Consider the following 23,301-nt stretch of genomic DNA (forward strand, 5'->3'; position numbering starts at 1 on the left):
GACTTCAGAGTGGTAGCTGTGTTAGTCTGTATCAGCAAAAACAATGAGGAGTCCTTGTGGCACTTTAGAGACTAACAAATTTATTTGGGCATAAGCTTTCGTGGGCTAAAACCCACTTCATCGGATGCATGGAGTGGAACATACAGTAGGGAGGTATAAATACATAGCATATGAAAAGATGGGAGTTGCTGTATATTTATACCTCCCTACTGTATGTTCCATTCCAGGCATCTAATGAAGTGTGTTTTAGCCCACGAAAGCTTATGTCCAAATAAATTTGTTTGTCTCTAAAGTGCCACAAGGACTCCTCGTTGTTTTTAAAAAAACTGTAAGTTTCATCCTTGTGATTGTAAAGGGATCCATATTGATCATGAGTAGAACAGTGTACAGTTTTGCATTGGAAGAAAATTAAGACAACAGCTTGATTACAAGAATGATGGGATCCTGTACAAAACTATAAGCTAGTCAAATAACTAGTACAGATAAGAGTAGTTGCAGCTAAGCTTTTTGGACTTCAGAGCACATTTTCACATTTTACAATTTTTTTGCTAGTTTTCTCTTTGCAGAATTTCTGCAACCCATTTCAAATTATCTGATGTTTAAAAAGGAAAAAGCATTTATTAGTGTGTTCTATTTTGTTTTCTAATTGTCAATAGGCTCAAATGATTACCAGTTTCTTGTAACTTGGTCTTTATACTCTATATACACATACATTTAAAATGAAATCCTGGCTTCTTTGATGTTGAATAGCAAGACTCCCCATTGACTTCAATGGGGACAGGATTTCAACTCTGGTGTTCAGATCACTATGAAAATTATGCAAGTAAAGTACATTGAAATGGCTACAGTGTTTCTAGGTGCTGCGTCGCTGTTACTATCACCATGATGGCATATCTAACATACTGTACATCTTATATGTGGAATTTTAATATAACAATTGTAATATGGCTAAAGATTAAAACCCCAATTCTGCCCTGAGAACAGGGCATTTAGACCCTGATGCTTGTGCAGAGCTGCACTGAAGTAATTGGGAATCTCATGGGTGTGGGCAGTGCTCGTTGCAGGACTGGGGCCTAAGGCATTTTTCTGTGCATACTTGAGTTTGAAGTGTGACTATTCTTTGTGGCCAGTCTCTGTTCTCACATCATGTAGTGCCGTTTTATTGTATTAGAAACAACTTTCAAAAGGAAAGTAAAATGTTAGTATTATGAACAACTGGTCAAACCCAGCTCCCATTTGTTATAATGTGATCCCATCATTTCAGCTACTAAAATTTTATTCTTTAATGACCTGTTAAGAAAACGTCACCTGAGTCATAAACTAATTCAGTAACAAATAGTCAGAATAACAGACATAGTTCCGTTCCAAATAAAGTTTACATTATTTTAAAGCTGTTTCCCCATCATTAGGTCTTTCCCTACCCCTCTCTCCAAAGCATTTTCCATAATCATCTGGTATGCATTGGAAATTCCCTTAATCTTAATCCATAAAAACATTCCAGCAGTAGGGATGTTCCACTCCGCCAAACCTGTAAATAAAATATGGACATTGAGTAAAAGTACATCTTGCATCTGTAATGAAAACACCAAAATGGGAATATTGCCATTGATATCAATAGGGACAGGATTTCACCCATAGTATTATATAGAGTTTACTCCATCAGCTTTTTTGTAGCACTGATTTGCATGAAGACCTTGGCCTTCTTGGCCCTTTACACACGTATCCAAGCAGTTACCTTGCCTTTCCTTGGGGTCAAAGCTATATTTTTCTAATCAGTAAATGCTCCAGATAAGTCAGATACTCAGTTCAGTTTACCTTAACTAAAGTAAGATCTATTGGCAACTTAACAATAATAGAAAACCATAAAATAAAGCAAAGATTAGTTAAACACAAACACATGACAGATGAATATGATGCGGAATGTCAGCAGATTGCTGTGTTTTGTAACCATTTAGTGCCAAAGTTATCTGGACTTACAGCACAGTAGTACTTTGCATAGTCTCTCACACTGAAAGTGCTGTCTCTAGAATTACATGCCTCTCCAGAAGAAATAGTCCTCACAGAGAGTGTGTTTGTATGTAACCTCCCACTTTTTACAATAGGTCTCCCCAGCTTCATTTGTTGACATTTGCCTGTCGGCAGTATAGTTAATTTAATGGTAGGCTGTAAACTCATTAACAATGAGGCAAAGAACATTCAGTTCTGATGTTAGCTTATGTTAGGTAAGGTCTTCCTGTTAGCAGCATACATAGAATCATAGAAATGTAGGACTGGAACAGACCTCAATTGGTCAGCTCGTCTAGTCCCCTGCACTGAGGCAGGACTACATATTATGTGGACCATCCCTGTCAGGTGTTTGTCTAACCTGTTTTAAAAAGCCCTCAGTGACAGAGATTCCAGCCTCCCCAGATTATTTGTCCTGGTGCTTTTTCCCCCCTTAGACTTGCTTCCCATGCAATCTTACCTACTAATTCTCTGAGTTGGCTAATGTCTGCCTTTTCTGAAGTTCACTGTGTTTATTCTGCTGTTTTTCCTTCAGACTGTTCCTTAGAATCATGAATGCTGTCATTTCATGATCACTTTCACCCAAGCTGTCGTCCATCTTCAAATTCTCAAACAAGTCCCTCCTTATTTGTCAGAATCAAATCTAGAGCAGTGTCACCACTAGTCACTTTCTCCATCTTCTGTAATAAAAAGTTGTCTCCAATGTGTTCCAAGAACTTGTTGGATAATCTGTGCCCTGCTGTATTGTTTCCTCAACATGCCCAGGTAGTTGAAATCCCTCATCACCACCAAGTCCTGTGCTTTGGATGATTTTGTAGTTTAAAAAAAGCCCCATTCATCTTTTATGCCTGGTTAGGTGGTCTTCTAGAGTAGACTCCCTAATAGGATATCCCTCTTGGCCACTTGGGTAAAATAATTATCCCCTGAAGGATTTACTTCTTGGCAGTTCCTGCATTCTTGTCCATTACCTGCTTCTCTGCATTGTTAAAGAACATAAACAACATCTTGAAGTAGACCTAGGTTGCCAGGCCATTTTCTGTGGCAGCTTACTTCCAAACATGGACAGTAAAAACACAAAACAACCCTCCCTGTCCCCTGTATAATAATACACTTTCACCTGTCTCTCAAGCAAATAGATGAGAATTAATTTAATGTTGTGAAAGCAATCCTAAACATACGGATTACTGGAGGCAATCAAACATCTTGTTAACTAGAGTTTCCTTTTACAGTAGCTCTGAAAATTGATGTTACAAATAGATGGCTGGGTACTTGAGATGTGTCCCAGGGAGCTTATTTACCCAAAGGAAAGTGAATGACAATGTCTGTAGACTGGTTTATACAGGTCTAAATCCTGTACTGTAGAGTAAGCCACTGACTAGAAAATCATGCTCCGAAGGGAAGGAAACATACACAATATACCTGACATAACAGAAGATTCAGATACATACAGGAACGTCTGGATTTGGTTGTGGGAGCCTAGCCTCATCAGTCGTCTGCATGTGATGCTGGATCCACGGAGTGGTGCAATTGTGACAGTACAGTGATCAGTCAAATCCACTGTGCTTTGTATAGCGAGGGAGCAACCGCAACTGTAAGTCATATGTGCACAAGCTCACAGCCTGAAAATCTACATTGCAGTACTTCAGCCCAAGGACACTAGCCTCCAGCGGCACCGTGGTTCAGATGCTTCTACAAACATATGGGTCACACATGCCAAGTGCCTGGCAGGCAGGATGAAGTAACATAGTGACAACTGGACAAACACAATCTTTCCCCCTCTTGTTCAATGTACGTGAGTAGCCACTAAGGCAAACAATGAGGTGCCATAGGCTTCTGGCCATCAGTGTACTACTGGTGACACTCAGGTCTGTGTCTTATTTTCATTAGGCCTAAATGGAAGTGTGTCCCTATTCATCAAGTGTATGTCAGAGAAGTGGCTCTGGATGATGAAATCGATCTGGTTTACGTATGTTCTGCTCTGCCTGGATAAGATGGAAGCGATGCTCTGTTGGCAGGGGCAAAACATTTTGAGGAGGTATTTATTACAATCTTTGAAGCTGTGAGAGATCTAAGCCCTAGTTATTTTACAGATCACCTCTCCCTCTAAATCTTGCCTTTGCATTGGTGAGAACACTTCCACTGTTTGATCTACAGGAGAAGCTCACAGGAGCTGGGAGCAGTGATGTACTCACTGGCAGGCTCCCACCTCTGCAATTTGCACCCACTGGAAATCCAGCTGACCAAACCTGGCAACATTTGGAAAGAATCAGAAAAAGGCATCTTTATTCATGCTTTCTACTAATTGGAATTTACTTTTACAGTCTCCCTGCTGGTATCCTCCTGTTTCATGGCTTGATAGCTATGAGGGGCACTGAGTTTATGCTCCCATTGGGGAAATGGTTCTTTGCTGGTCTAAACTATGTAAAGTGCACCCAGATACTTCTATGGTGGTGCCTTGTATATACATTTAATAATCATTTTTATGCTAATTTGACTTTGCCAGAATTTAAAATGTAATCTTTTCCATGCTATGTGTTTGTGGAATTAATTGCTGATTATCTTTATTCAAAACAAACAAATAAACAAACAAAAAATAGGCAGTTTCCATATTCACCTCTTTCCACCATTCTTCTTGATTATATGGTCAATGTCTACAACTGACTAGTTTTAGTCAGTTTTAATTTTAGCTCTTCTCAGTTACAGTTAAGTTTCACTTTTTAAAGTCTTGCTGGAGCTCAGGTACTAAACAAACAGGCATGACAACCAAATGATATTGAGATTACTAGACCATAAACATTACCTAACTTTTACCTTATGTAGCCTTTCTGGTTCTTTTCCCAGAATGAAGTCTAGAATATGCTCTGATCTTACAGCATAAGTGGAAGTGTCTAGAGATCCAGGGTAATGGAGCTGCTAGTACCAGAGCATTATGGGGAATGGTTTTCCTATCACATGAATTTTCAGTTTCAAAAAATTTCCCCTTCCACTTCAAGACTAAACTGAGAAAGAGTGAATATAAAAGCCACTATGAAGTATAAGATCTGAAAATGGTTTTACTTCACATAGCAGGTACAGCAAAAACTGTATTCTGCCAAGTGGTTTTTTTTATTATACGTGGAACTGGTATTGACCCCTATAGTTAATGCTTCTATTCAGGGCTGGCCTTATAGGTGGATGACATGGGCAACCGCCCAGGGTGCCGTGGTAAGTGGAGCACCGTGGTCAAGAGGCAAGGAGCAGGGTGGGCCTGGGGTGTGAGGCCAAGGAAAGGAGCTCGGGGCAATGCAGGGAAGAGGCAGCGGGGCCTGGTAGGGGGAGTGGGGAGCCTGGGGATTCAGTGGGGGCCACCTGGGATGAATGGGGAGTATGGGGAAGCAGAAGGGGCCAGGGGTGATGGGAGGCCAGGGAGGCAGCGGGGGGTTAGGGGAGCCAAAATACAAGTTTGCCCAGGGTGCCATTTTCCCTGCAGCTGGTCCTGCTTCTGAGGGGCTCCTTTTACTTACTGGCTGCACTGGTCTGGCAGTCCAAAATAGCCAGAACCCTCCCAGCCATATTCCCAACCCCAACATGCCCCTTTTTTTCTAAGGTGCACATGCTGGCATGCTGCTGTGCCACAGGCTGTATGTGTGTCTGTCTGTGTGCCATTTCACTGGCCCTCAATCACCAGGGAATCCCCTTTCCACTGGGGATATGCCTTGGTTGGGAGATCCAGATGGTTTCTGGCCCACTGATTCCTCCAGAGTGGAGTAAAGGTGCCAGGATTCAGTCCAGAGCTGGGACTATTTAAAATCTGCCCCAAAAGGGGATTATGTAAAGTCACCTTTGCTGTGGAAATTGTTTGCAGGATCAGAAAGATAGTCCTCAGTCAGTTTAAACCCAGCTATTTTATGTCAAAAGAACTTTCCTTGTCTGTTGTCCCTGGAACCAGTTTGAACCAGTACATGCAAACCTCCACAGGGGTTGGTACCTCTCTGGAGCTATTTACACCTGAGTGATTCATCTTTCTCGCCCCTGTGAAGAGGCATGCCCTCACACTGACAAAGAGGAGACTAACAAGCTCCTCTGGGCCTGTTCAACGCCAGTGAGGTGCATCTGCAAGGTTTGTTCTGAAGTGGGGGGCGGTTAAAAGGGAAAACTGGCCAGAGGAAGGGGCGGTGAACAGGAAGAAGGCTGCTCCATCTCAGATAGCAAAGACAGTCTCACTGTATCTTTGTGGAGTGGCCATCCCCCTGAACTCGGAGTCTGTACCCAGTTTCTTCTCTATTCTCTGCTGCCCCCCCACTCCCACATTGAGCGAAGCATTCCTCAGAAACTTCATTAAATCAACCTTGCCAAGTTCCTGAGCTTTTCCATAAGAGTGTACATTATGGCCTTGAAGTAGTGCAGCTAATAAATAGGAGTTGGAATCGGAACTGAAAGGTGAGTCAATGAATAGCAGAACACAGAGGCAAGATAATACCAATCAATGCGTGCACCTTTACTCTGCTCTCTATTTTTTTTTTATAAACCAACTGCTCCCTGTTATCCCCATTGTTGTTTAGTGGGGGGTAACTTATCTGATGTAAACCAGATTCAAACCAGTGTAAGGGGAGGGATAGCTCAGTGGTTTGAGCATTGGCCTGCTAAACCCAGGGTTGTGAGTTCAATCCTTGAGGGGGCCACTTGGGGATCTGGGGAAAAATCAGTACTTGGTCCTGCTAGTGAAGGCAGGGGGCTGGACTTGATGACCTTTCAAGGTCCCTTCCAGTTCTAGGAGATGGGATATCTCCATTATTTTTTTTTTTTTTTTTTTAAAGTGTCCACGTGCAAAGTTGCTTGGCTTAACTTAATAAGTGCAATATTGCACCTTTAGTTAAAATGGTGAAACTTTGGCATGTTCACAAGCTCTAAGTTAAACATTACCCTGGTCTTTGAGTTTCTGCCCTACCATCTATCAATCTGTGCTGTTCCATAACCTATCTGCATATACATTAACACCAATAAAGAGGTGTTCATGAGTGTGTGTTGCATTCACTGACCTTTTAACCACTTGTCTGCTGCTGCAAGCATTGCATCTCTCTGGGTCCTGTAGAATTCCATTATCCTGGAAGCAAATAAGTAAGTTATTTTAAAGAACAGTGGGGATATGAGTCAGTCATACAACTATTAAATACTACCTCCTATGTAACTCAGCAACAATTTCATTGGAAATTGGTGCTAAGTGCTACTCTGGATCATTCTCCTTATCAATATGGTTTTCTACATGCATTTCAATTTTTTATGTAAGTAAGTAAATAAATAACCTAACAAAGACAACTCAGGAAGGAGGACTTGTAAACCTCTCAGCCTCTGACTCTGAACCATCTCAACCATCATGGGTTTGAAAGTTTGACTTGGATATTATTTGTTACCCATTATACTTAAGAAAGACCATGAAAACAAGGAGCAGATAGTAAAAACCCAGTGGGAAAATACTGGTGAACAATGGAGCAGTGAGCAGGTAATGAGAAAAATTGAGACATACTGAAAAGTGGATTTTCTAAAATGGAAAAAATAACTATGGCAGATACATTGTACAGCCTGTAGCAGCATAACTTTGGGGTAAGGAACAGCCTTCTGTGTCCAATCTAAGGCCTTATCCAATGTGCACTGAAGACAATGTGTTTTTTTTCCCATTGACTTTAGTGGGCCCTGGAGCAGACCTATATAACATAGGATTATCTTTATCTAGAAAAACTTTTTTTTAAAGTCTCATGAAAGGTTCAATATATCAGAAAATGGTACAAAGGGTTAGTGGATGGTTGTTTTCAACAAATAAAGCTCAGAATTTCATTCCTTTTGTGGATTCATGACTTGATCATAAAGGGAGATTTAATGTGGTTGGGGGGAGGCTTAATATAGACTTTATTAATAGTAATAATAATACATAGCACTTATGTAGCATTTTTTTTATCCACGGATCTCAGGCAACTTTGCAAGAGTAGGAATAATATCCCCATTTATAGATAAGGAGACTCAGGCACAGAATGTTTAAGTGACTTCCTTGAGCAGCAGTAGAGCTGGGACTAGAATCCAGGTATGAAATAAACACAATCACAAACTATATTACCTATCTACATGCTCCAGCAAACCCTTTTGTCCCCATTTGTGAAGAAGTTCTGACATTAGGATCTATGTGTGAGAGAGAGAGAGAGAGAGAGAGAGAGAGGAAAACATCCAAGTTAATGTCATAACCTAAATGCCATAGAGCCAGTTCTGTAAAGCCCATTGACTTCAGTGAGAGTCCCTGTAAGGATTCCACAGATGTACTGGGCTAATAGCCATTCACTTTTCAAAATTGTCCTCTTTTCCACTACTACTACCTGAATGACATGACAGTGTCAAATTCTGTCCTCAGTGACATGCATTGTACGGGTAGAATGGAGGGTGGAATTTAGTCCATGATGTATAACACCAGTCACATGGTGAGCAGGTCATGTGTCTAAAGCAGAGGGCTGAAGGTGAGGTGATCTTGGTTCTAATCTCACCTGTACCACATGTCTTATGCGACCGTGGTCAAGTTACTAAAGCTTTTCTGTCCCTTAATTTACAATCTTTAGAATATAGCTAGTAGTAGTAATGTTGTTGAGGCTGTATGCATTACTCTTTGTAAAAAGATCCTCTGTTGGAAAGTGCTTTGTATGACATGCATCACTTCGTGTGCCTATATACAACTGGACAATATAACTCCCAGCACAGCATGATACACACATCATTGATGAATGCATCCCTGAGAGGCATGTGGAGTGGACTCACTTGCATACATATGGGTGCTTTTCTGCTATTTCTCCTACTGTGCTGTATGCAAAGCAGGATCAAGCACTTAGTTTTTAAAAACAGTCCGGTCAAATAATTGTGTAACTGTGCAATGGCACTTACCTGTGTGAAAGTGCTGGCTATCGTTGAACTCTGCATATGTAGAATAACTCTGTCAATAAGAGGTTTGGGGCCTGTTAAAAAGCCTAATCTCAACCTAAGAAACAAAAAAAAAACTATTAATACAAAGATGTACAGTCCACTAATGTTTGTTACATGAATTCAGCATTATCCCTTTGTTAGTATCTGACTGATAGATCACTAAATTTGTGGTGAGTGAATCTTAACCAAATCCAATTGTTCAGTTCTATTATGCATTGTGTAAAATAGCTCTGCCTTGGTTTGATTTATTTATAAAGAGCACAACACAAAATAAAATAAAATACAAAACAAAATAAATTAGCTCATACATAGGGATAGAATTTAAGACTCTGTTGACAGGCTGAGGGACAATGCTTCATGGGAGCACATGCACAGGTTAAATGATAAAAAGCGGCTGATTGAGAGCAGAGGATTCCCAAAACAACAGACTTATTTGCAGTTAAAGCAATGAAAGGGTACTCGTTGCTGGCCATTCAAAACTCAGCCAAGAAAGGACAGCCCCTAATATCCCAAGGAATTTAGAGAGGGGAAAAAATGTCAAAAGCAGCTTTGATGTTTAGGACAAATGGAGAAGACACCGCACCCTGAAGAGTGCTTCACAGGGTTTGGCACCGCAAAGAAAACAAAAAAGGTGTGTGTGTGGGGCAGTAGGGATCACATGGCAATTCTTTGTACATAAGGGCACTCTAATGAGCTGCTCGTCCTTAACTGAGCTTTATGGCATAGCCAAAGTTTGCTTTACAGCATGTGACATTCTAGCTTCAAAATATTTTTGCAGCCATAAAAGTAAAAGATGTGAGACTCTTTTTAATCAGAGCTGTATAGAGGGAATGATAATGTTTTGGTAGAATGGCGCATATCACACAGCATTTTGAAATTGGACTTACCCAGCAGAGATAATTTTAGAAAAAGTGTCACATCTGATCACTCGACCATCAACATCCATTGACAGAAATGATGGTGCCTTAGTCTTTAAATATAAAAAAGTAGCTTATTATGGCCCTTATTTTATTGTGATACTAGAGTATGTATATATATACGTATGATATAGTATTGTGATACTAGAATATGACTCACTCTTGTTAACAAGAAAACAAAATACTCTGGACTATATTGTGACTGGCTTTGTGGCAATGAGCACAGCAAGCAACTTCTTTCTCCTTGTGTCCATCCCTGTGCAGGGGCCAGTACAAAGTGATAAGAGTGGGCACTGTATTAAGCTAGTGCAAGTAGTGGCATAAAGTCTCCACAAAGGGCTAGGGAGCAGCAGGATAAGAGCAGGGCCTGGGATGAATCTACGTTAACCATTCTCCTCCACGCTACTTTAGCCAACAGTTGTGGCTGGGTCTAGTGGTGGGTGGAGTGGTACATTTTGTACCTTGTTGAAGTGTGGGTGTGCTCCCACTGTAGGGTGTGCTCCTCTGGAATGAGTGCTATGGACTGAACCTCTCTTAACCATAGACTTGGTATGGCACCATGAGCTAGCATTGTATCCATCTGTATGTACACACACATGTTTACACCCATTCTATATGGGTGCAAACACCCATGTACACACTTAAGCAGTTCTTACGCCTCCATGTGTGCAAGGTTGGATTTTTTCACCCACGTAAGGACAAGTTGGTTTCAAGGATGCACATTCTATCATTAGCAAGCACTTGGGTGTTAGACTATTTCAAATGTGTATGCATGCATTTGCCCCAACTTTCCCATCATACTGAAGAAAGTTTAAGGTAAGTCATATTTTGGGCCTCTAACCTTTGACAGTGTACATTTTAATAAATGTCTTTAACTACTGAACAACTGATCTGCAACTCTTTCTGTGTAGGAAAACATTATAGTAGTCCAGTTCAAACCTGAGATTCTCTGTCTGCCAAAACATATGTAAAATGCAAGATGTTTGATTGTTGGGTACAGTGGTCACCTAAACATTTTTATTTAAATGTGGACAGCTGAAAATGTATTTCTCCTTGTCAAAGTGACAGCATGTGTGGCAGGAATACAAATAAGCACAAGTGAATATTTACCTTTTCAAACTGAAGAAAATAATATGGATCATCTTCTATTATAAGGAAATCATAACATCTTGCAAGCTAAAGAGAGGTAAAATTAAAAAAAGAGGAACGGGTCTTGAAACTGTCAATTATTTGCTGCAATTATTATGTGATATTTTACTATACAGAAGAAGACAGTAGTGTGATCATTGACAAAAGGGTAAACGACTGAGTAGCTCGCTGGGGCTATCATTATCCATGCCACCAGGTATAGGCCATGAAAATGATCATGTAGGATGACAAGGAACAGAAATAGATATATTTGCAGCTGGGGTCTTTTATACTTTCAGTAGGTCCAGAATCAACATGTTGTTATGGGGAAAATATTCTAGTTCTGTATTATAAATTGGTTAATAGCAAACAAAATGTTCTCTCTTTATGAAAACTCTGATGATGTCAGGTTCGTACTGAATACCTGGTATATCTTCTTCTTGCAGTCAGCAGTTAATGAGGTTCCAGATGGATTACTACCATTTGGAACGGTGTAGAGGAACTTGGGGAGATTGTTGTTCAGCTTTTTTGCGTCTTCTGGTCTCCACCTGGAAAGAATTTCTTTCAGAGCTTTTGGAATAATACCGTGCTTGTCAGTAGGGACTTTGATAATGTTACAACCCAGTGGTTTCAGCTGTTAATAGAAAGAAGACAGACATGACACACAATCTTGTAGCCCAGTCAGCAGTTCAGAAATAGTCAGTGAAGCCATAGAACTTCTGTGCATGCTTCATCAAAATAATTAAAAATTCTTTACCTTAAATTTGATCTGAAATGAGAAATTGGGGAACTAGATTGACTGACTTCAAACAATCTTAAATGCACATTACAAAACCACTGATGTGGTTACTCATAAGTAATGTGGAAATCTCAAGTTTATGTCCTAAAATCTTTCTCTCAACATAGTCCATATTTTATATATGGTCCCAATTAATGGTCCCACACTCAGCTATATATTTATTTGATTGCTTAATAGAACCAACACTTTCCCCATAAAAAAGATATTACACAGCTATTCCATGCAACAAGCTAACTGAATGCAACAATTAAGGTAGGGAATTGACATGCATAAGTGTGAAAAATTCCAAAAGTGAGGTTCCTACTATAACTTATTTGCATTACTTGTGTATATGCATACATTCACATATAGATAATCTGACAACACACACATGTAATTCAAGTAAGTTACAGTAGGAACCTGATTTTTGCATTTGGTTAGTTTTTTTGCATGGGATATCTTACTTGGATAACAAGTTGCTGGTTCTGCTGGGCTGTCAAATAAATGTATATCTGATGTAGGAGCATTAGCTGTGTAGCTGTTTCTGCGGCTCTCTAGCAGGGCCAGCTCCAGGGTTTTTGCTGCCCCAAGCGGCGCAAAAAAAAAAAAAAAAAGCCACGATCGCGATCTGCGGTGGCAATTCGGTGGGAGGTCCTTCGCTCCAAGCAGGAGTGAGGGACCGTCCGCCGAATTGCTGCCGAATAGCTGGACGTGCCGCCCCCCCTCCGGAGTGGCCGCCCCAAGCACCTGCTTGGCAAGCTGGTGCCTGGAGCCGGCCCTGCTCTCTAGAAGGATCCCTGAACTCTTCAATACACTCGTCAGTGTTTTGTTATGCTTCCTCAAGGCACTAGGATCCCTAGCTATCATATAATGAAGAGTACCTTGCAGTGCAGTGTCATTCTTCGCCTCAGTGCAGCCTGACGTATCCCTACAGTTCACGGAAAACTCAAGGCTCAGATAGTCATATAAAAGAACATCCAAGATTGCAAAGTCATTTTCCAAAGGCCAAGCTTCATTTGTGCATGCATCATGCTTTTGCAGGTGCACATATGTATGTGTCCACACTTGGTAGCTGGAAACACCTGTGTCCACACTTTCAGTCAGGGTAGATAAAATGATTTTTGGGGAAAACTTTGTTATTTAAATTGGAAATGTTTGATGTTGCTGTTTTTAAATGGTTTTTCTCTTTTAAAATAAACATGTTTAAAATGAAATCTGAATTTAATACAAAATATGTTAAGGCTTGAACTTGTTATAATTTAGCTGTAAATGGGAAACATGTTTTGAGAAGAGAAGTTTATTTACCCAGAATGTAAAGGTGGTTTTGTATAATAAACCTAAATGTTATATGCTGTTTTGTGTGTTTTAATTAAATCCCAGTTACCACCCTAATGCAGCTTGACATAAATCATGAGCAGAAGTTAATTATCTGGTAAATAAGCAAATAAGTCACCGTTTTCTAATATATTTAAAATGTAGAGTAAAGAATCTGAAAACTTACAATGTACTGTCCTATGTAGCAAAAATATGTACCAAATCTAGCTGTAAATTAACATGTTTTAATGGTCATATCAACCCCTGAGAATTAATCTTTCTTTAGAAAATAACTGAAGTTCAAATGGAAAAGTTGATTAAAATCAGTTATTTAAATTGAGGCTTTCCATTGGGTGATGTAAATCAATCCACCCTGCTTTCAAGAGTCAAAAACCTGTTTATACATGTTAAACTTACACCTTCAAAATCCATTGGCCTTGAAAGTCAAGTGAATGCATATATTACATGTGCCTAATTTTGTATGTGCGGAGGCCTGAAAGAGATCCTATTCAAAATGTACCCATGACTACTGAAATACAGATCGGTCTCTGCTGCAATATATAACTTGCCAGATATCCATAGATGTGGCCCACATGTGATGCATACTTAAATCAGTGAGAGAAATCACATATTGCAAACTTTCCCTCTTCATCTTGACTTTAGGAGGAACTTTGCACTGCTTTGCAGACATAACCAATACTCACTGCTGACAGAGTCCTTGAGTAGCTGGGGTCTTCTAAAAGGACATTATCTCCAGGATTGACAAGCATATCAAACACCTGCCCAATAAGAATAATTTATTTTACAACAGTCTGACCTTTCCTCCTGAATATTATACACATTGCTATATACTCTGGTTGGATTATCTGTATTGATTACATCAGTGGCTCTCAACCTTTCCAGACTACTGTACCCCATTCAGGAGTCTGATTTGTCCAGCATACCCCCAAGTTTCACCTCACTTAAAAATGACTTGCTTTCAAAATCAGACATAAAAATACAAAAATGTCACAGCACACTATCACTAAAAAATTGCTTACTCTCTCATTTTTACCATATAATTATAAAATAAGTCAATTGGAATATATATAGAAACCAAGAAAAAGAAACCAAGGCTTGCTTATCTTATCCATGCATATAGCCTTCACTCACACAAGTTATCCTACGATTTTAATCAGGCTACTGCTGTGAATAAGGCAAGTACAAACAGAATCAGAGTGTGAAATCCTGGACCCATGGAAGCCAATGGAAATTTTGCAATTGACTTCAATAGGGACAGGATTTCACCCATGCTGGATAATTATTCCCTTGTATAAAAGATGTATAATAAACTAGCACTTTTTTCAATTCAAAATTAGTTGCTTAAGTGAAAACATGTTTAAAGCTTTCGTGCCATTGAACAAAAAATCTAACAAATTAAACACACTTCTTCATACAGGTAGCAGATCTGTGTTTATTAATATTTCAGTGTTGGGGAAGGTTATATTACTTGAAATGGAGTGAAGGGAATCAACAAAGGGCTATGTTCCCTGTGAACTAAACTTTGTAGATATAATTAATAAACTATATAGTTTATGTAGCATTGCCATGCCAGTACCGATTCTCTTTTCAGTCTTACTTTAGACAAGCCGTCCTGGCTGCCAGTGGTGACACATATCTCCATTTGGCCCTGATCAGGACTGTACTTGGCAGTGGGAGGATCGTGGAGACTCATCTGTAAATCCTTTAGCCAGGACAAGAACTCTGGAATTCTGAACAGAAGTTTCATTCCTTTATTCTTCATTTGTATCCATAACACTTTATAAAGTACAGAGACATTTACTCAGAAGCGTCCCTTTGCAGCCCTGATGCAGCATGATTTCTGAACAACCTGTGTGTAGCTATTGTTAAATAAAAAGGATTATGGATCGAATCCTGAAGTGCTTACTTTAGAGACTGATCCTGCACATCCTTACTATCATGATTAGTTCTTACTCTTATAAGTAGTTCCATCACTGTCTTAAATGAGACTGTGCATTAGCTAGAGATTGCAGGATTAGTTTTCAGTTTTCACTAAGGAAAATGCTCATGAATTTAAATGAACCTCTTGTTGTTTCATCTGACAGATAAGTGTTCAGAAATGAAAACCAAAGTAGGTCATACTTGGAATGAAACATTTTCCTATTGAAAGAGGGGGTTGTTGAAATTTTCCACAGGAAAAGAAAACTTTCTTAAGAATTATCTGTCAGCAAAATTGAAATGAAGTATTTTGTCTCAGGTCAGGTGAACATTAATTTCTGTGTCCGCCTATGTCACCATGGTACCTGATGGGAGCTGTATTTTCAGGCCCCTTATGCCCCTATTCTCCCTAATAGGACAGGCTTCCTTGCCAGAGTCCATCTTTTAGGATTCATCACAATCTTGCCCTGTGGCTGAATCCAAACAAAAAAAATTCAGAATGTTTCATTCTGTGAAAAGGTTAAATATTTTGAATTTTTTGCCCAATTTGTAATGAAAAGATTGAAATATCAGAATTCTCGATGGAGCAGAAATTCTATATTTTGATAGGCTCAGTCCTTACAATAAAAAAACAGGTTGATGGACACAATGAAACAATTCAGTTTTCCTTATTGAATAATGGATTATTGAAAAGTTATTTGAAAAATGAAAAATGAACCAGTTTACATTGAAGATTAAAATACAATCACTTAATCTCAATCTCTCCAAGTAAATGGGTATTGTATTAAAAAGATCAGCTCTTTTTATTAATCTTGGACCTGATACTAAATTGATTAAGAAATGTCACGTCGCTTTTGAAAACTACCCTTTTGTGGAGGAATACTGGAGGGCTCTCTTCATTAATGCCTCCCCAATTTCAATAGTGGTTCCATCTTCAAGAGTGAAACTTGCTGTTTTAAATGGGAAATAGTTAGGATTTGGCATGCCTCCAGAGATCATGATTACTGAGGGGTTCTTCTGTGCCAAACTACCTGTAGTGAACATAAGGAAGAAATCATCTATTGGAGACTGCACACTGCAAGGAATAGAGAATGCACTCTTACAGGGTGTTCAACTCTATTTAATACATTATAGTCAAATGTTAAAGTAAATATGTGGTGTTCTTGATTCACAGTGACATACATTGTTTTCCTGTGAGAACAATACTTCTCATTTGTTCTCTCTTGCTCAATATTTATCTTCTAAAGGTTTTTGTTTGCTGCCAGTAAATAAAAATGTCATGTTTTTGTGAAGAGTAGTAGAAATACCAATACCATCATAGTTTTTTTTACAAATTGTCAGCTATGACTTGGACATACATGAAATATTAGCTATAAAATATTAGAGATGGACTGAGTTGCTAAATTTGGATCTAGGTTTGAACTTCTCTGAAATCTGGAAGCATCTCATGTCTGGGGTTTGGTTTAGTTCCTTCTCTACTAATTTCTAGATAGATGATCTTACTCTTTTAAAGTTACAAAGAACAACTCTGTGCAAAGGCTGACTTGGGGATGGAACATTTTCATTTACTAACTGCTGTCAGGAGCTACTGTAGTTGAAGCTACTGTTTGTCCAGGTAGTTTAGCACAAACTTTTTGAAATAAACTGTAGGCATCTCTTTGGATTACATGCTTCATGATGCTCTCCAGGTTTCAAGCATGGAAAATGAAGGATCTAATACACCACCACAATTTTGTTAAGTAAGTATCACTTTAGTAATGAGAATTTCTCTGTGTATACTGTAAAAGAAGAGTTTAACTTTATTACCTTTCAGTACTTTTCCAGTAAAAAAGAAATAGCTTCCTATTCAGTTTATTTGGTGCTCCAAAATCAGCCAAATTCTGCTAAATTTAAAGAGTTCTTCACCCACAAAAACCCAATTCCAGAGGTAACTGCGGAAGTCTCTTACTATTAATATATAGTCCTAGAACTATAGAATGAATGAATGTTTCAGTTTCTCTGCTTTGAGTCACACTGACTTCCATTGGGTGGAATGAGAACTGATTTAAAGCTTGAGATGAAAATTTCACTTGCCTAATAACAGCACTCCACAAAGACTTTAAAAATACCCCAAGTAGCATCCTAGTCATTACCCTCAAATCTTTTGGATATAACTTCCAATGTTCAGCTGAGTTATCCTTGTTGATCACAGAAAAGAAGCCAATAATACATGGAAGACATCAGTTAGGTTAGGGGAAATATTTTGTACTCACCTGTAACTTCTATAAGATTTTCCTCTCTTGCTGCACTTACTACTGAGAGAAATTGGGAGTAGTCCATGCTGGTGATACAAAAAGCAACCTAGTTCTCTGGGTCTATCAGGCAATTGGTATAGAAAAGGAAACAAAGGGAAAGCATTTTACTCTTCAGTACATGTCTGATTTGTTTTCTAAATGCAATGAATAATCATGCAATGTTTAGCTTCTGCCTTCTTGGTTGTTCCACAGTTTATGCTAACTTTGAAAACAAAAGAAAAAATCCCCTTGCAGAATACTTTTACAGAGGAGTCATTAGTTCTAGGGGCTATACACAAATGTTAAACAAAGAAATGACTGGATGCTTTAGCCTCATTACTCAGCTTTTGATAGACATTATGTTTCTTTGGCAGGTTTTTTACTTCATGAAGAGGTTTGGGGAAGATTTTAGACTGGATCTTGGGTTTCCCCTAAAGGGGGATTCGGTCCCGCATATCTGGGACTGATTCCCTACAGCTGGAGGTGGCGGGGTGTGTGTGTGTGTGTGCTGTTTGTGCCTCTTTGAGTGCAACTAAGGAAGTTCAGGTTCCATAATGTTAGGGGCAGAGTAATAAAGGGACCTTGCTGGATTTAGAATGGCTAGTGAGAGTCTGTTGTTCAGAAGCTAGGGTTACTCTTTGTGGTTGTGTTACAGTTAGCCCATTAGAGTGTGTTTAATGTTTGTGTACATGTCTGGGAAAATGTGGAGGCACTTCTGAAATGGTACCATTTAAGGCAGCTTGTACTTCATAAAGGAGCTAAAAGTGCATTTGTCTTTCACCACTGTGTCTTAACAAGGACCACAACCATCAGTTTCCTGCCAGAGCTTCAAAAGGAGCTCATTTTCGTTCTGTTCTAGATGGCAAAAGAAAATTGGAACCATCTTCCAAGGCCTGATCCTCTCTCTGCTCCCCAGCCTGCCTTTCCTATTGTCTAATATTTGTATTTTATTTTATTAAATGGTCACTTTGGAGAGAAATGAGAGGTCCTAACATAACTTTATATCTATGCCCAGAAGGAAGTAACATAGTTATTTTTCAGTTCACTTTCTACTTTTATAAAACATTACAGGACTTATTTCAACATTTAGCAACAATATCTCTTTTACTTGGATTATATGTTCTATAAATCAAAACGTTTTTTCTACCTGTTACTACTACTATGAACATTGCAATAGCAGTTGCATCGCTAAGTGTTATGGTCTATGCGCTAGTGCTACCCCCAATGAGGGAGAGGGGGCACAGTCCAGATTAGAACAGCCCTAACCTGGGACTCAGTTGCAGCGATCCCTATGAGCTATTGTCACTGCAGAATAACTAGGTACAGTAACGTGCTTTGGTGCCTCCCCTCCATTTGTTAAACTTTTGCCTACTTTACAGCACCCCAAGCCTGGGTCGCTTGTCCCAAAATTGGGCCCTGATGCTGGCCATGCCCTTAGCATGCCTTGGAATGTCCCAGTCACACCTCTGTGTTGTGTTGGGGCTCCAGCATGAGCTGGCCTAGAGTTCCTGGGGAGGCCTTCTATACAAGATAATCCCTAGGAGGCTTTGCAATACTTTTGTCATCTTCTTCTGGTGAAGAAGACACACAGTGCAAACTAGAATTTCCTTTATAGGCTTGTTCCTGCAGGCCATACATAGACACTGAAGCACCTCTCTTATAATACCTCCATGGAAAAGAATAACCCGCTAAAGAGCTGTTCTGGAAAAATTCAGTCACTGAGACAGGAAGGTAGTAAAAATGATTGGAAAATAGTTTGTGGCAAGATAGACAGACCTAAATAGCAAGTTGGAAATAGACTGGAGAAATAGAGGTAGAAATGAAGAAAACACTAAGGAACACATCCTCAGCTGGTGAAAATTTCACCAGCTGAGGATCTGCCAGTAGAAGTTGAGGAAAATTAAAGTGAAGTCTATAGCCAGTACACAGTATGCTGTTTTTTAGAAAATTGTTATGAAGGAGGGTAAATGAGACGCAACTTAAAGACAACATTACTAATGGAAATTTTCCTCATAGGGTCAATTTCCTCAAGTGGGCTATCTTGGGAATTTGTTGAGAGTCCTGATTTCAAAAACAAACAAACCTGGGCACTACTTATTTTAGAAGAAAGAAGAACAGGAGTACTTGTGGCACCTTAGAGACTAACAAATTTATTAGAGCATAAGCTTTCGTGGACTACAGCCCACTTCTTCGGATGCATATAGAATGGAACATATATTGAGGAGATCTATATACACACATACAGAGAGCATAAACAGGTGGGAGTTGTCTTACCAACTCTGAGAGGCCAATTAATTAAGAGAAAAAAACCCTTTTGAAGTGATAATCAAGCTAGCCCAGTACAGACAGTTTGATAATAAGTATGAGAATACTTACAAGGGGAGATAGAGTCAATGTTTGTAATGGCTCAGCCATTCCCAGTCCTTATTCAAACCAGAGTTGATTGTGTCTAGTTTGCATATCAATTCTAGCTCAGCAGTCTGAAACCTACTTATTTTAGGTAACTACAACACTTAAAAATGTGACATGTAACAAAAATGAAAGAAATTACAATTTTAAAAACAAAGTTTTAATGATTTAGAAATAAAACTTACCAACAGGGATGTGGCGTAGGAAAAAAGACCAGAGAAACAGTAGGGTCTTCAGAAGAGGCATCCCTTCAGCAACCAAACACAAAGAAGTAATAATCAATGAATTATAATAATAACCCAATGAGATTTACTCCTAATACGGTGACAAGAAAATATACAATAATCTCATAGTTCCTCATACTCACTCTCTTCCACATCATCAGTGTGCTTCAGACTTTACCCAAACAGTTATTTTGAAAATACTGTAAATTATTTACCAAAGAAAGTTACCTTTGTCACTTGTGTCCGTCTTGTCCTCATCCGTCCCTCCACGAACGAAAGTTGACGCCACACCATTCTATTTTGTTGCAAGCACGTTCTTTCCATTTCTGTCCAAAGAGTTTTGTCATGGGATCAGCCCAGCGTGTTTTTGGTCTGCCCTGCGGTCACTTGAGATCTCTGGGAATCCAGTCACTGATGCAGGTTGTCCATCTATTGTCTTGCCTGCAGATTACATGATGCGCCCATCTTCGCTTTGCGTCATACATTGCCTGCACTACATCGGTCACCTCTGTACATCTTCTGATCTCCTAATTTGGTATATGATCACAGAGCGATATCTTACACATTCACCTTTCCATTGCTTTCTGGGTGACAGCGAATTTTTCTCCCTCCGCTTTCGTCATTGATCAGCATTCTGCTCCGTATATCATTGCTGGCAGAACAGTGAAGTTAAACTGTTCTTTCCTTTCTTCATGGGCAGCTCATCATCTGTTAGAGACATATTTATTTTGTTTGAAACTTGCCCACCCTGCCTTTTGTCTCCTATTGCATTCTCCTTAGAATGAGTTGTCTCTGCTCAGCTGCTGATGCAGGTAAATATATTTGTCGACCTCCTCGATTTCTTTCCCATTTACAGTGATGATTCCTTCTGCACAATGCTCATTCCATATCCACTTTGTCTTCGACATGTTCACTTCCAACCCAATATCATGTGAAAGCCTTTGCAGTTGCTGCAATTTGTTCTCCAGTTCTCCTGTGTCCGTTGCCAGTATGACACAGTCATCAGTGAAGAGAAGATGCATTAACTGTTCTCCGTCAATTCTGATTCCTTATTCCCAGTTCAATTTCTTGAACAGCAACTCCAATACTGCTGCAAACAGCTTTGCTGAGATTGTGTCGCCTTGTCTGACTCCTCTATGTATAGTAATAATGCAGGGGACATTGAATAATATCTCTGTCAAGCAATTGCAGTTAATTTCTTCCAGCAGGTCGATGTACCTCAGGTTGATTCTGATTTCATTGAATGTGTTGAGTACAGCATTAATCTCTACTGAGTCAAATGCTTTTTTGTAGTCAACAAATGCAATACACAATGGTACTTTACATTCCTTGCATTTTTCGATGAGCTGCCGAACTGAGTGGATGTTATCAATTGTTGAATACCCTGAGCAGAAACCAGCTTGTTCTCTGCTTTCGTGCATTTCAAGATCCTTCTTAATCCAATTTGAGTATGATGCAGGTGAAGACTTTATACACTTGTGAAAGGAGTGTGATTGGATGGTAGTTGCTCAGTTCTTCTGGATCACCTTTCTTCATCAATAGTATTGTTTCTGATTTCTTCCATGCATCTGGAACATGCTTGCTATTGATGTAGATGGTGAACTGTTGTGCCAATGCTTTGAAGAGAATATCTTCTTCTGCTTTAAGATATTCCGGCCAATCATCATCCACTTCCAGACTCTTCCCTGTCTTTATGTTACGAACTGCATATTCAATGTCTTTCCACATAACGTCAGGATCTTCTTCTGTAATCTGCTGTCTTGACGGTGTACGCTGGACATTGTCATGCGAGGAGTAGAGGTCATTGTAGAATTTTGTATATATTTCGTTCATCTTGCTCCTTTCCAATGTCCTTTCATCATTTTCATCTTTCAGCGCTGCTGGGATAATCTGTTTCAGCCTAACATCTCTTTTTACCTTCTTCAGACTCTCTTTCTTTTGGCCGCCTCTCTCAATTTCTTCTTTCTAAAGTCTTCATAGTCTTCTTTCATCTTCACACAGATTTCTTTGCATGGTGTTCTGTATTCTTCGCTCATTTTTCCTTCTAATTTAATGCGCGCCCTCCTCGCCATCAGATTCACAGTTTCCTTGCTGATCCTCTGCTTGCATTTCAGCGTTTTCAATGCCTTTGCCTTTTTAGCTGATGAGATTATCTGCGAGATAAACTCTTCATAGTCCTCATCAATGTTCTTATGGACCTTATACTCAAGGTCCATTTCACTTACTTCCTGTGCAAATACCTCTTCATTGAAGTGCCATTTTTGCTTTGGTTTCTGGCTTTTCTTAACTCAGTCTTCGTAGACATTGTCAACACATAGTTTTGAGCGCAATATATAATGGTCTGAGCCTGTGAAAATGATTTGTTCTCCTATTGTCGCTACATCATTGAAGGTTCTTCTAGTATCCATCATTACATAATCAATCTGATTCAGTGTGACTCCAGCCAGGCTTTTCCATGTCCAGTGCCGATGATCTTCTTTTTGAAATATTGTGTTCATTGTGTGGAGATGGTTTACCTCTGTGAATGCAACCAGACATGCTCTGTGATCATTTCTTACACCTTTACCAAATTTTCCCACATACTTTTCTTTCTCACTTTCCTTTCCACCTACTATTGCATTGAAGTCCCCTTGGATAACTGTGTAGGTGGATCTTTTCTGCATTACCTCCTCCAGCTCTTCATAGAAATGTTCCATTTCTTCGTCTTCCACTTGCTGCATGGGAGCATACACCTGAATAATTTTAATAGTTTTCCTTTGTTTTGTCTGAAGCATGAGAACTGCTATCCAGGGTGATATGATGTCACAGCTGACTATCCTTGGAACTTTTTCTTTCTTGACAATGAATCCAATGCCTCCAGTCCTTGCTTTATTGTCGAATGATCTTCCAAGGAAAGTATTCCCGAAAATAAGCCCTTCTCAGAAAAAGGAGCCCTGACTTTGAAACTCCTAATATAACCCAAAGCATTTTTAAACATAGGTTTACAACCAAATGATTAGGTAAAGAAAATGTAATGGGATGAGAAAGGATGTTGTTCTGTATTCATAATACAGTTATGTTGAAGTGTTGTAAATATATGATTTAAAACATATAAAAAATAGGGTTACCATATCTCATAAATAAAAAAAGAGGACCCTCCACGGGCCCTGGCCCCACCCATTTCCCCACCCCTAGCCCCGCCCCAACTCCGCCCCTTCCCTGCCCTAACTCCGCCTCCTCCTCCCTCCCACTCCCAGCCAGGGGGAAAGGGCTGCCCCAGCGCTACCGACTTCAGGGTTTGCCGGGCAGCCCCCAGACCCTGCACCCCCAGCCGGCGCTTCCCCAGCGCAGGTGGAGCCCGGGAGGGGAAGCGCCCAGCCGGGGGCGCAGGGTCTGGAGGC

General features: G+C 39.7%; 2 protein-coding genes across 7 annotated transcripts in view; both read right to left on the reverse strand.

Annotated features, from left to right (window-relative positions):
• Positions 1–23,301, reverse strand: part of LOC117877794 (kynurenine/alpha-aminoadipate aminotransferase, mitochondrial-like) — a 49,563-nt gene that overhangs the window by 5,651 nt on the left and 20,611 nt on the right. For 2 of the 6 annotated variants that reach the window (XM_034771289.1, XM_034771290.1), the window contains exons 2-13: positions 19,883–19,945; positions 17,268–17,369; positions 15,881–16,046; positions 14,696–14,828; positions 13,782–13,856; positions 11,410–11,619; positions 10,968–11,033; positions 9,828–9,910; positions 8,902–8,995; positions 8,093–8,154; positions 7,023–7,087; positions 1,422–1,528 (exon numbers count right to left, since the gene is read on the reverse strand). In XM_034771289.1, coding sequence (XP_034627180.1) covers positions 1,422–1,528; positions 7,023–7,087; positions 8,093–8,154; positions 8,902–8,995; positions 9,828–9,910; positions 10,968–11,033; positions 11,410–11,619; positions 13,782–13,856; positions 14,696–14,828; positions 15,881–16,046; positions 17,268–17,334 — 1,128 coding nt within the window. In that variant the 5' untranslated portion in view covers positions 17,335–17,369; positions 19,883–19,945. Of the gene's footprint in view, positions 1–1,421; positions 1,529–3,456; positions 3,594–7,022; positions 7,088–8,092; positions 8,155–8,901; positions 8,996–9,827; positions 9,911–10,967; positions 11,034–11,409; positions 11,620–13,781; positions 13,857–14,695; positions 14,829–15,880; positions 16,047–17,267; positions 17,370–19,882; positions 19,946–20,149; positions 20,236–23,301 lie in introns of those variants that run through there. The other 4 variants (XM_034771287.1, XM_034771292.1, XR_004645824.1 and 1 more) reach the window with 4 other exon arrangements.
• The window catches only part of LOC117878348 (craniofacial development protein 2-like), a 16,370-nt gene continuing 15,256 nt past the window's right edge, over positions 22,188–23,301 (reverse strand). Inside the window, exon 2 of the mRNA XM_034772520.1 lies at positions 22,188–22,835. Coding sequence (XP_034628411.1) covers positions 22,210–22,835 — 626 coding nt within the window. The 3' untranslated portion in view covers positions 22,188–22,209. The remainder of the gene's footprint in view (positions 22,836–23,301) is intronic.

This window comes from Trachemys scripta, chromosome 5 (genome assembly GCF_013100865.1).
Source record: "Trachemys scripta elegans isolate TJP31775 chromosome 5, CAS_Tse_1.0, whole genome shotgun sequence".
Lineage (NCBI taxonomy): Eukaryota > Metazoa > Chordata > Testudines > Emydidae > Trachemys > Trachemys scripta.